Source organism: Xenopus tropicalis, chromosome 7 (assembly GCF_000004195.4).
Source record: "Xenopus tropicalis strain Nigerian chromosome 7, UCB_Xtro_10.0, whole genome shotgun sequence".
Lineage (NCBI taxonomy): Eukaryota > Metazoa > Chordata > Amphibia > Anura > Pipidae > Xenopus > Xenopus tropicalis.
Genome location: NC_030683.2, coordinates 60,269 through 74,305, shown reverse-complemented (window position 1 = coordinate 74,305; position 14,037 = coordinate 60,269). Strand labels below are relative to the sequence as shown.

Sequence of the window (14,037 nt, the reverse complement as noted above, 5' to 3'; positions counted from 1 at the left end):
ATATGGACCAATTACTTCTGAAAACTCCATCTAGCATGACTTCTTCTAAAACTTATCCTACCTGATCAAGGTGATTTTATAAAGAGAAGATCTGGCACAAAAAACTAATGTCATTGGAAAACATGTTTTTTTCAAAACCCATCAGTTAAGGTGCAGGGGCCCCTGCCATGCACCCCTAACTCCCCCCCCAGGAGCCCCCGCCCGACGTCCTCCCCATAATGCGCGGGAAGGACATCAGTGGCAAGGGAAGCTCCAACAGAGCCGGGTCTGGGCCGCTGGGGCCCACTGGCTATTTTCCCAGTGTCCCAGCGGAGCAGTCCGACCCTGATTTGGAGGGTGGAGGCCAAGAAGCATAAAGGGCCCAGTGGGTTAAATTGCTACATTTTTATACATGTTTTTACTCTATTTTCCACATTTGCTGATGTATTTGGGAAAGTGAAGTTAAACTCCATGCTCAGCACATTCAGTTACTTTGTTTACCCATGATAATCACGTACACATATTGCACAGTCACGGCATATTTGCTATAACAACACATTCCCGTCCTCACAAGTCTCAGGTCACAGTACTCAGCAGCAAAGCATCACATAAGAATAAATAGTGTTGCTTCTGTGTCTCTCGAGCATGCCAATCCCAGATATGTATAGTTTTGTGAAGATTTCTGACTTCTATACATCAAATAGTAGTAGTAAATTACCGAATTTTCAAAGCACTACAGCAGAATACGACAGACTTTACCCCCAAGAAACTTTTCTTTTTGAGAAGTACACATTCTGGCGAATCCAAAATGAGTAACCATTTAGCAGTTTCTATAAAAATGTATGAAAATTCTGAAATTCACCTCGAAACTTTCACTTTGCCAGTTTGTATCTCCCACATAGCATTAGGTATCTAAGAACACCAAGGGTCCACAGCATGAAGAGACCCACGAAAATAGTAAGTGCATACAAATTGTCACGGAAGTCACTTCAGCTACTGAAAAATCAACACATGCTGCATTTTATGCGGGGTAAAAACATAAAAATACATTTACCCCTGTACTGTTCTTTGTTTATAGAATGTTTATGACTCGGTGGAGCCCAGGGGCATCTCCATCACTTTAGGGCATTATCTGGATAAAGATTGAACCAACTCATGGATACCTACTGCTCTGCAATGAGACTGGTGCCCCGATTTTCTTCAATGCCAGTTGTGGTATAGAGGGTCCCACTTAATAGAGCTTACAATCTAGCACCACAAAATGGTGGCTGGAGATAAATATTTTATTGATATGGGAAGGTTTAATTGTTCTTTAATGCTATAACGGAGTCAAATCAGTGGAGACAGCTGTGTCCTGGGAGAAACGGCCTCATTAGATGTGGTAGACCTCTTCACCAACCAACCGGTGCTCTCCTTGGGGGATGATTCTGATGCTGTCATTGGCCTCTGGGCTTCCATGGGGCCACTGTGGCTCAGTCCAGGGACTGGTATTTCTGTCTTCATCATCTGTCTCTTCATCAGAATCCTCTTGGTACCCATTTAGCTCTGTTGGTGGGAGAGGAAGCCATTTTCTCTCTTCTACACTGTTGGGAAACAAGAGATGAGTTGATTCAATTTTTATCCAAACAATTTTATACTTAGTCAGTTTTATCATTTCTACAAACCAAAGGCAATCAATTATCATTTCCTAATTGTAATTTCACTAACAATAACATATTATGGCCTCCATTGTCTTCCCAATCAAAATGGGCAGAAATGTGTACCCTATAAAATGAGCCTCTGACAGCCACCCAAAAGGCCCAGAACTGTGGCCCATTTCTTGTTTTTTATGAGAATCCCACTCCAAAACCACATTCCTCACCATTTTGATTTCCCACAATGCCACAGCCTGTGCTTATAGAGGGTTTTGGGGTGGGGGGGGCTGGTTGGGTCAATTAGTTGTGTATTGTCTCTTTTAATTTGGGGTCTGAAACTCTTGTGGGGTTGAGATGACAATAAAGGTCTGAACTCTGAAGTGAATTGGTGTCCCACCAGCCCAGTCCAACACTGTAAGGAGTGGAGATCCAAGTTACTGATAACCCTTTATTGTGAAAACCCGGTTCCTGGATAGTAGGTCCCATACCTGTGTCCCACTGATTTTGCTCATAACCAGGACGGGTTCCTGTTGCCTAAAGGGACTTCTTTTGGTCTGAATTCCAGTGAATATAAGTGTTTGTTCTGCTCATACCTGAGATATCTCCTTCCTTCCATGTCCCGGTCTGTAGGGCCACAGCTAGACCAGAAGCATCTCGGAATCCTGCGCTCCATCATTACTGTGGTGTCGGCTATCTGTAAGCGGATGGAACAGGCCGATTAACCCATCTCATTGTGAGCCATCATCTCAGGCTACTGACCCTTCAGGAATGGCCACCAAGGCTTTCTCTATATAGTCTGATTCTTTCCATGAAAAGATTAAGGGATGAATAAATAATATTTTTGTTGTTGTCTACGGTCTCTATGAAGGTGTTCAGACTTGGGCTATTCGTAAACCTCCTAGTTGTGGCTACTTAGTCAGGACCGTTCCACTTCATAGACCTAGTGGGTGATGATGGAATATGATGGAATATATGCATCTGCTTCACTGATAGCCCATGTGGGGCCTTCAGTATTAAAGTGGATCTGAACACTATTGCTTAACTACACATTTTCCAGTTGTTGCTGAACTACAAATCTCATACATTACATATTATCAGGGGTTCAAACTTACTGAGATATGTAGTCCAGCAACATATCCATAAAGTAATATTGCTCAATAACACTTTCCACCAGCTCCCCAGGGCCTGCAGCCCAACTCAATGGGAATCCCAGTTGATCTGTGCCAGTCTGGCTCCATGTTCTTGTATATGCATGTATATGCAAGCCAGAAGGAATTTTGGGAAGGGAGTCCAGGCTTGCTCCTAAAATTTAAATTAACATGAAATTCCTTTAGATTGTAAGCTCTTGTGAGAGCAATTCCAGTGGGTTTACACTTTAGGGCAGTGATCCCCAACCAGTGACCCAGTGCTCTCAGTGCCCCCAAACCAGGGAGTTATTGTTGAATTCCTGACTTGGGGGCAAGTTTTGGTTGAATAAAAACAAGATTTCCTACCAAATAAAGCCCCCTGTAAGCTGATAGGGTGCATAGAGGCCCCTAATAGCCAATCACAGCCCTTATTTGGCACCTCCATGAACTTTTATGGGCTTGTGTTGCTCCCCAAGTCTTTTTACATTTGACTGTGGCTCCCGAGTAAGAAAGGTTGGGGCCCCCTGCCCTAGGGTATTCCATGTAAATGGAAATTTTAGTAGCGATCCTTCCTTCCCAGAATTCTTTCTGATTATTCCTTAAATTAAATACTTTAATATATCATGTGCCCACCAAAAGTAACATTCACACAAAATCTAAAATCTAGATACAGCCTCTCTGTCCCGGGGCCTCACCTGTGCCCTCCATAACTCATCCTTTTGCTTTGCCAGATCTCCTTGCGTGTCCCCCATTAGGGCAGTCAGCAGGTTGAACATGAGGAGAAAGGCGATGACACAGAAGGAGCCGTACAGTGGGGTGTACATGCCTGGCACGTCTATAGCGTAGTTGGCCGGTCCATTGAGGATGTTGAGGAACAGTTCGTAGGTACTTAGCAAACACGTGGTGTAAGGAAAAAAGCCACCGAGTTGGGAAGGATCCTCTGTCTGATACGCAATGTACAAAGCTGGAGGGAAGGAAAAGGGTATGGAGGAGGGAAAAGGATCTGATTATTATATCTTCTTGTAGCCAAGTGTCCATGTCCCACAAATAGAATGATGGGTAAATAGGAGGGGCCTGGAACAAGTAGGAGTGTTCCTTGGTGTGTTTTGTCTTCACTGCTATAGTTACACCATGTGACATATACAAAGAGAACGATAGGTAGGTGGGGCTTATACAAAGAGAACGATAGGTAAGTGGGTGGGGCCTGTACAAAGAGAACAATGGGTAGGTTGATAGGGCCTATACAAAGAGAACGATAGGTAGGTTGGAGGGCCTATACAAAGAGAAGGGCAGGTAGGTGGGTGGGGCCTATACAAAGAGAATGATAGGTAGGTTGAAGGGCCTATACAAAGAGAAGGGCAGGTAGGTGGGTGGGGCCTATACAAAGAGAACGATAGGTAGGTTGAAGGGCCTATACAAAGAGAAGGGCAGGTAGGTGGGTGGAGCCTATACAAAGAGAACGATAGGTAGGTTGAAGGGCCTATACAAAGAGAAGGGCAGGTAGGTGGGTGGGGCCTATACAAAGAGAACGATAGGTAGGTTGGAGGGCCTATACAAAGAGAAGGGCAGGTAGGTGGGTGGGGCCTATACAAAGAGAACGATAGGTAGGTTGAAGGGCCTATACAAAGAGAAGGGCAGGTAGGTGGGTGGGGCCTATATAAAGAGAACGATAGGTAGGTTGGAGGGGCCTATACAAAGAGAACGATAGGTAGGTTGGAGGACCTATACAAAGAGAAGCATAGGTAGGTTGGTGGGGCCTATACAAAGAGAAAGATAGGTAGGTTGGAGGGGCCTATACAAAGACAACGATCAGTAGGTTGGAGGGGCCTATACAAAGACAATGATCGGTAGGTTGGAGGGGCCTATACAAAGAGAAGGATAGGTAGGTGGGAGGGGCCTATACAAAGACAACGATCAGTAGGTTGGAGGGGCCTATACAAAGACAATGATCGGTAGGTTGGAGGGGCCTATACAAAAAGAAGGATAGGTAGGTTGGTGGGGCCTATACAAAGAGAAGGATGGGTAGGTTGCTGGGGCCTATACAAAGAGAAGGATAGGTAGGTTGGTGGGGCCTATACAAAGAGAAGGATAGGTAGGTTGGTGGGGCCTATACAAAGAGAAGGATAGGTAGGTTGGTGGGGCCTATACAAAGAGAAGGATAGGTAGGTTGGTGGGGCCTATACAAAGAGAAGGATAGGTAGGTTGGTGGGGCCTATACAGGGCAGGGTGTGTAGGGGGGACTTCATCCTTGGTGTGTTCCGCCAATTCTTTGGATACTAAAGGGGAACAGGGAATGGGAATTGTCTTGTTTCTATTGATTTCTGCCTCTTTTTGTTTTCCCCTTTCTCCTTTCTCCTCTCTTACCTATACTCCCCTTTTCTCCCTTTCCTTTCTCCTCTCTTAGCTATACTCCCCTTTTCTCCCTTTCCTTTCTCCTCTCTTAGCTATACTCCCCTTTTCTCCCTTTCCTTTCTCCTCTCTTAGCTACACTCCCCTTTTCTCCCTTTCCTTTCTCCTCTCTTACCTATACTCCCCTTCTCCCTTTCCTTTCTCCTCTCTTACCTATCTCCCCTTCTCCCTTCCTTTCTCCTCTCTACCTATACTCCCCTTTTCTCCCTTTCCTTTCTCCTCTCTTACCTATACTCCCCTTTTCTCCCTTTCCTTTCTCCTCTCTTACCTATACTCCCCTTTCTCCCCTTTCCTTTCTCCTCTCTTTACCTATACTCCCCTTTTCTCCCTTTCCTTTCTCCTCTCTTACCTATACTCCCCTTTTCTCCCTTTCCTTTCTCCTCTCTTACCTATACTCCCCTTTTCTCCCTTTCCTTTCTCCTCTCTTACCTATACTCCCCTTTTCTCCCTTTCCTTTCTCCTCTCTTACCTATACTCCCCTTTTCTCCCTTTCCTTTCTCCTCTCTTACCTATACTCCCCTTTTCTCCCTTTCCTTTCTCCTCTCTTAGCTATACTCCCCTTTCTCCCTTTCCTTTCTCCTCTCTTACCTATACTCCCCTTTTCTCCCTTTCCTTTCTCCTCTCTTACCTATACTCCCCTTTTCTCCCTTTCCTTTCTCCTCTCTTACCTATACTCCCCTTTTCTCCCTTTCCTTTCTCCTCTCTTACCTATACTCCCCTTTCTCCCTTTCTTTCTCCTCTCTTACCTATACTCCCCTTTTCTCCCTTTCCTTTCTCCTCTCTTAGCTATACTCCCTTTTCTCCCTTTTCCTTTCTCCTCTCTTAGCTATACTCCCCTTTTCTCCTTTCCTTTCTCCTCTCTAGCTATACTCCCCTTTTCTCCCTTTCCTTTCTCCTCTCTTACCTATACTCCCCTTTTTCCCCTTTCCTTTCTCCTCTCTTACCTATACTCCCCTTTTTCTCCCTTTCTTTCTCCTCTCTTACCTATACTCCCCTTTTTCTCCCTTTCCTTTCTCCTCTCTTACCTATACTCCCCTTTTCTCCCTTTCCTTTCTCCTCTCTTACCTATACTCCCCTTTTCTCCCTTTCCTTTCTCCTCTCTTACCTATACTCCCCTTTTCTCCCTTTCCTTTCTCCTCTCTACCTATACTCCCCTTTTCTCCCTTTCCTTTCTCCTCTCTTACCTTACTCCCCTTTTCTCCCTTTCCTTTCTCCTCTCTTACCTATACTCCCCTTTTCTCCCTTTCCTTTCTCCTCTCTTAGCTATACTCCCCTTTTCTCCCTTTCCTTTCTCCTCTCTTAGCTATACTCCCCTTTTCTCCCTTTCCTTTCTCCTCTCTTACCTATACTCCCCTTTTCTCCCTTTCCTTTCTCCTCTCTTACCTATACTCCCCTTTTCTCCCTTTCCTTTCTCCTCTCTTACCTATACTCCCCTTTTCTCCCTTTCCTTTCTCCTCTCTTACCTATACTCCCCTTTTCTCCCTTTCCTTTCTCCTCTCTTACCTATACTCCCCTTTTTGATGTAACCATTAATATGTGGGAGAAACCCTTTTTATGCACGGTTTGTATTGGATAATTTGGTTTTGATTATTCAATATCATTTTCTTGCTATTAACTATTTCCAGTTCTGGTAATGATAATCAATATGTGTAAAACAATCTTTTTGTAAGGTTTCCATTTGATATTTTATTTCGGCTATGTGATACTTTTTTGTTATTATAAGCGGGAGGGTAAGGGTTAAAATGTTATTTTGATAAATGGGGAGATGGATATATAAACCCCTCCCTGAGAGGGACTGTTGATGCTTCTGAGGAAGTGGCGGGATGCCACGAAACGCGTCGAGCGTAGGTCCTTGGGGATACTTATGTGCCTTTTATTGATGTTGGAATAAAGACTGACTTTTTTATCCTTATCCGCTATATTTTTTCTATTTGTAACTATATACCCAGGATCCATTGGGAGAGGACCTGGTATGGGCGGTAAGTGCTCCCGTGTTTTGCTACATTTTTGCTTCCATCCGCCATCTTGCAACCCAAGGGTTATAGCATTTGACATTGTAACCTAAAAAGATGTATCGTTTTCTTTCAACATGGTGGGAAAAGTGGATCCCTAATTGACCAATAATCTTCTCTCTCTCATTGTGCTGAGCTTGGGGGGGGGGGGGGGGTCATATTCTGTGGTATTAATTCCAAACCTTATTTATGGGGGGGGGGGGGGTCAGATTGTGTGGCATTAATTCCAAACCTTATTTATGTGGGGGGGGGGGGTCAGATTGTGTGGCATTAATTCCAAACCTTATTTATGGGGGGGGGGGGGGTCAGATTGTGTGGCATTAATTCCAAACCTTATTTATGGGGGGGGGGGGGTCAGATTGTGTGGCATTAATTCCAAACCTTACTTATGGGGGGGGGTCAGATTGTGTGGCATTAATTTCAAACCTTATTTATGAGGGGGGGGGGGTCATATTCTGTGGTATTAATTCCAAACCTTATTTTATGGGGGGGTGAGATTCTGTGGTATTAATTCCAAAACCTTATTTATGGGGGGGGGGGTCAGATTGTGTGGCATTAATTTTCAAACCTTATTCATGGGGGGGGTCAGATTGTGTGGCATTAATTTCAACCTTATTTATGGGGGGGGGTCAGATTGTGTGGCATTAATTCCAAACCTTATTTATGGGGGGGGGGGGTCAGATTGTGTGGCATTAATTTCAAACCTTATTTATGGGGGGGGGGTCAGATTGTGTGGCATTAATTCCAAACCTTATTTATGGGGGGGGGTCAGATTGTGTGGCATTAATTTCAAACCTTATTTATGGGGGGGGGTCAGATTGTGTGGCATTAATTTCAAACCTTATTTATGGGGGGGGGGTCAGATTGTGTGGCATTAATTTCAAACCTTATTTATGGGGGGGGGGTCAGATTGTGTGGCATTAATTTCAAACCTTATTTATGGGGGGGGGTCAGATTGTGTGGCATTAATTTCAAACCTTATTTATGGGGGGGGTCAGATTGTGTGGCATTAATTTCCAAACCTTATTTATGGGGGGGGGGGTCAGATTGTGTGGCATTAATTTCAAACCTTATTTATGGGGGGGGGTGAGATTGTGTGGCATTAATTCCAAACCTTATTTATGGGGGGGTGAGATTGTGTGGCATTAATTCCAAACCTTATTTATGGGGGGGGGTCAGATTGTGTGGCATTAATTCCAAACCTTATTTATGGGGGGGGGTCAGATTGTGTGGCATTAATTTCAAACCTTATTTATGGGGGGGTGAGATTGTGTGGCATTAATTTCAAACCTTATTTATGGGGGGGTGAGATTGTGTGGCATTAATTTCAAACCTTATTTATGGGGGGGGTATTTTGGGGAAATGGCAGTTAATCGCAGTTAATTATTGCATTATTATCATTCATTTTTATGGTGTTACAGATACTGTCTCTCCGGCACAGTTATATCTAGTTCCAAGGAAGGAGCAATGAATTCTGGGAGAGTGAAGAGAGTGGGAATGAGGAGCATCTCACCCGTGCTGTACCCCCAGATCACCAGCGCCATCAGCCAGCAGTACTTCAGCAGGTCACTAGCTGCCAGCTGGAACACACAGGCCAAGATGGTGGGAAAGTGTCAGCAAAGACTAGAAGTAAATCTCAATTCATTTCTCCCCCCACGCTGACCCTGGGTACCAATACATTGTCACATTGGGGTATCCCTCCTGCCCCTCACATCGGGGTATCCCTCCTGCCCCTCACATTGGGGTATCCCTCCTGCCCCTCACATTGGGGTATCCCTCCTGCCCCTCACATTGGGGTATCCCTCCTGCCCCTCACATTGGGGTATCCCTCCTGCCCCTCACATTGGGGTATCCCTCCTGCCCCTCACATTGGGGTATCCCTCGTGCCCCTCACATTGGGGTATCCCTCCTGCCCCTCACATTGGGGTATCCCTCCTGCCCCTCACATTGGGGTATCCCTCGTGCCCCTCACATTGGGGTATCCCTCCTGCCCCTCACATTGGGGTATCCCTCCTGCCCCTCACATTGGGGTATCCCTCCTGCCCCTCACATTGGGGTATCCCTCCTGCCCCTCACATTGGGGTATCCCTCCTGCCCCTCACATTGGGGTATCCCTCCTGCCCCTCACATTGGGGTATCCCTCCTGCCCCTCACATTGGGGTATCCCTCCTGCCCCTCACATCGGGGTATCCCTCCTGCCCCTCCCTAACTACCTCCCTACATGCACCCCCACAACCCCCTCCCTGCCTGTGGGACTCATTACCCCTAACATCAGACACCCCTCTATCCTGAGATCATTAAACGTTCCCGTAATTCTCTTCTCTCCCCCGGAACTTGCACTTTGGACAATAGTTCTCCCACATACCCCTTCCTACACCGCCATGACTGTTTGCCCTGTGTCTCACTGATCTCCCCTCGTATATATCCCTAAAGCCCCCCATTACCTACTGTATCATTACGTTCCCTTATGTACTGCGCAATGGGATATGTTGGTGCTCTATAAATAAATGTGATAATAATAATAATAATGTGATGATAATAATAATATCAAACCTTTACCTTTTGTATAATAATAGTGAAGGGGCCGAGCATTTGGAATCCTTGAGCAAAATACATCATGTAGCACCAACCCGACACCAGGGCCATGGCCATGGGAATCTCCTCCCCGTCGGAGCTAGAGACGCGCAGGGAAAGGGTCGCCAGGACCATCAGGGAGTAGGAAAATCTGAGGGGACGTAGATTGGCTCAATCACATAATAACATACGCATTACAGATTGTACAAAATGTGATTAATATCGATAGATAGATAGATAGATAGATAGATAGATAGATTATAGATAGATAGATAGATAGATAGATAGATAGATAGATAGATACATAGATGATAGATAGATAGATAGATAGATAGATAGATAGATAGATAGATAGATAGATAGATAGATAGATAGATACATAGATAGATACATAGATACATACATAGATAGATAGATAGATAGATAGATAGATAGATAGATAGATGATAGATGGATAGATAGATAGATAGACACATAGATACATAGATACATAGATAGATAGATAGATAGATAGATAGATAGATAGATGATAGATAGATAGATAGATAGATAGATAGATAGATAGATAGATAGATAGATGATAGATGATAGATAGATAGATAGATAAATGATAGATAGATAGATAGATAGATAGATAGATAGATAGATAGATAGATAGATAGATACATAGATAGATACATAGATAGATAGATAGATAGATAGATAGATAGATAGATGATAGATATATAGATAGATAGATAGATAGATAGATAGATAGATAGATGATAGATAGATAGATAGATAGATAGATAGATAGATAAATAGATGATAGATAGATAGATAGATAGATAGATAGATAGATAGATAGAAAGATACAGTAGATAGATAGATAGACAGGGATACACATAGATATATATAGATATATTAGATACAGATTTGCTCTAGGGCTGAGCTGTACATAATCTGCATTTTCTCCCAATACCCATTAAGTCCTATCTTCCCAATAGGGATGCACTGAATCCAGAAGTCTGTTTGGTACTTGGCCAGGATTCTGCCTTTTTTGGCCGGATTGGGATTTGTCTGAATCCATGGTCCTGCCCGAAACGAATCCTTAAAATCACATTTAAGTGTTTGTCTTGGAACCTGTGCCCTGAAGCCCCCACTCAGTGAGTATGTGATGTGGGAACAGAGCTCCAATCTTGTACCAGTGTTGGGTGCCACACAATCTACCCAAGGGTGTTGGGTGAAGGGTTCAGTGTGTGGCAGTGCCTTGGCTTCCTCAGCCTGGGCCTTCAGGAACCTTCCATCCAACACACCAGGGAACATTGCCCAGCATACAGGGAAGGGAGAAGCAAAGAGAAGCAAGTGGTCCTTGAGAAGAAGTGTCGGCTCCGCTCATGGAGCATCAATTGACATCAGGTTTTATTGCCAGGCCGCCATTTAGGCACAGAGAACTGCCCAGCTTGGTCCCAGCCTGACTTTAATCTGCTCTGGTTGTTACTATGTGCAGTAAATGGATTTAGTCTCCCACCTCATGAAATGGAAAGGGTTTTCCCACATCTGGCGACAGACATAAACCTTTATCCCGACCCGAAACACCTGTGAGATCTGAAAAAGAGAGCGGTTACATCCCATAATAGCCACACTACAGACACCATAAGAGCCGTTTCTTTCTTCATTTTCTCATGCCTCCTCCTTGTTACCCTGAAACCATAATATCCTGATGCTCCGCAATATCAATGGTAAAACAAAGAACCGGACCAAGCGGGACCTTTCCCTCCGTGACTTTGGAGGAAGAGGCTTACTAACTGCCAACCCACTGGGGTTCTGTTTTAATGTCTCATTTTGTTACACATTTTGAACCATTGGTACCAACAGATTCCCAAATAAAACTCTTTCCAGGAAGCACCAACATAAACCCTAAATCGAACAACCTTTACACTACCCACAAGCCCCTCTTGCTGTTCTCCATACTGTTCTGCTCTTCTTTCCCCAATCCACTGTGCCCTGTCTGAGCGAGAGACATTTTATCTATCCCAAAGGAACAGCAGCCCGACAATGTCCCATCAACCCTCACCTCCAGCAGTAACAAGATAAGGGCCCCAATGACAGATATGATTTCTCCCACCAGGCGTAGATGGTCCTCCTCAGTGATATACGATTCCTTAGTGTAAAAATGTGGAACATGTGTCATGTTTTACTATGGATGTATCTTAAATGTATAATAACAGCAGGTGGGTGCCTTCCCTACGTTACTTCCCGGTACTTATCAGCCACCCTCTCTAGCTTTGTGTACCCACCCCCCGCCCCCACGTAGGCAATGAAACCCTTGTAGCTAGCCATCTCCCACTCTCAGTAATACTCGCCCATCTACTACGATCTTTCCCACAACCATTTGTCATAGGAAAAATCTCCCACCATCCCACTGCCAGTCATCTCCCACCATCCCACTGCCAGTCATCTCCCACCATCCCACTGCCAGTCATCTCCCACCATCTCCCACCATCCCACTGCCAGTCATCTCCCACCATCCCACTGCCAGTCATCTCCCATCATCTCCCCCCATACCACTGCCAGTCATCTCCCACCATCCCACTGCCAGTCATCTCCCATCATCTCCCACCATCTCCCACCATCCCACTGCCAGTCATCTCCCACCGTCTCCTACCATCCCACTGCCAGTCATCTCCCATCATCTCCCACCATCCCACTGCCAGTCATCTCCCACCGCCCCACTGCCAGTCATCTTCCATCATCTCCCACGATTCCACTGCCAGTCATTTCCCACCATCTCCCACCATCCCACTGCCAGTCATCTCCCACCACCCAACTGCCAGTCATCTTCCATCATCTCCCACCATTCCACTGCCAGTCATCTCCCACCATCCCACTGCCAGTCATCTCCCACCATCCCACTGCCAGTCATCTCCCACCATCTCCCACCATCCCACCACCACTCATCTCCCACCATCCCACTGCCAGTCATCTCCCACCATCTCCCACCACCAGTCATCTCCCACCATCCCACCACCAGTCATCTCCCACCATCCCACTGCCAGTCATCTCCCACCATCTCCCACCATCCCACTGCCAGTCATCTCCCACCATCCCACTGCCAGTCATCTCCCACCATATACGCACCATCCCACTGCCAGTCATCTCCCACCATATCTGAATAAGCAGAAAGTGTCTGAAAGTGTACTGCCCAGAGCTCACTGTCATATATCTGGGTATCATGTACAAAGGGGGGCAACAAACTTGCATGTTACTCACCTCCAATGTTTTCTGAACAAACAGCGTGATGTCCCTGGGGTTGGTGATATTGCCCTCTCGGGGCTTCAGGGGGCGGTTGGCGCAGCACAGAGACACACATATCATGTACAGTAAATACAGAGCAGCGAGAGACAGCAGGTACGGGCGCCCGCGCCTCTTCCACTTTTCCTTTAGCAGCTCTTTCACTGGCTGACAGTTGAGTATGTTACTGGCCTGGGGGTGATAGGGATCCAACAAGAAAGATCAATATGGAACATGGAACCGATAATGATGCCCCTCAGCATGTAAAGAAGCTTAGACGTTACCTATGGTAACATACGTGGAGCTGATCCCAGTAACTGGGAGAATGGCCCTTGGGCCCCGTCCCTTCGCTCACCTGGCTCTTCCTGGATGTGGCAATAATCTCCAGCACAGACTGGTCCTTCTCCCAGGAGTCAATCTCTGACAGGTCATATAACATGGTGGTAACGGGACCAAAAGCCCACTGGGCCTTCCGCTGCTTCTGCACCAAGTGCTGGAACATCTGTTGGGTGGAACAGAAATCCAAATGAGAACAGTCAGTACCAAGTGCTGGAATATCTGTTGGGTGGAACAGAAATCCAAATGGGAACAGTCAGTACCGAGTGTTGGAATATCTGTTGGGTGTAACAGAAATCCAAATGGGAACAGTCAGTACCGAGTGTTGGAATATCTGTTGGGTGGAACAGAAATCCAAATGGGAACAGTCAGTACTGAGTGCTGGAATATCTGTTGGGTGTAACAGAAATCCAAATGGGAACAGTCAGTACCGAGTGTTGGAATATCTGTTGGGTGTAACAGAAATCCAAAGGGCGACAGTCAGTACCGAGTGCTGGGATATCTGTTGGGTGGAACAGAAATCCAAATGTGAACAGTCAGTACCAAGTGTTGGAATATCTGTTGGGTGTAACAGAAATCAAAAGGGAACAGTCAGTACCGAGTGCTGGAATATCTGTTGGGTGGAACAGAAATCCAAATGGGAACAGTCAGTACCGAGTGTTGGAATATCTGTTGGGTGTAACAGAAATCCAA

The 14,037-nt window shown here is 45.5% G+C and overlaps 1 protein-coding gene across 3 annotated transcripts in view; it reads right to left on the bottom strand.

Moving 5' to 3' along the window:
* Positions 1–462: 462 nt before the first annotated feature.
* Positions 463–14,037, bottom strand: part of trpv6 (transient receptor potential cation channel, subfamily V, member 6) — a 30,937-nt gene continuing 17,362 nt past the window's right edge. For all 3 annotated transcript variants that reach the window (XM_031905963.1, XM_031905964.1, XM_031905962.1), the window contains 9 exons: positions 13,364–13,510; positions 12,988–13,200; positions 11,792–11,878; positions 11,246–11,322; positions 9,721–9,886; positions 8,675–8,741; positions 3,436–3,704; positions 2,207–2,307; positions 463–1,562 (listed from right to left, as the gene is read on the bottom strand). In XM_031905963.1, coding sequence (XP_031761823.1) covers positions 1,352–1,562; positions 2,207–2,307; positions 3,436–3,704; positions 8,675–8,741; positions 9,721–9,886; positions 11,246–11,322; positions 11,792–11,878; positions 12,988–13,200; positions 13,364–13,510 — 1,338 coding nt within the window. In that variant the 3' untranslated portion in view covers positions 463–1,351. The remainder of the gene's footprint in view (positions 1,563–2,206; positions 2,308–3,435; positions 3,705–8,674; positions 8,742–9,720; positions 9,887–11,245; positions 11,323–11,791; positions 11,879–12,987; positions 13,201–13,363; positions 13,511–14,037) is intronic.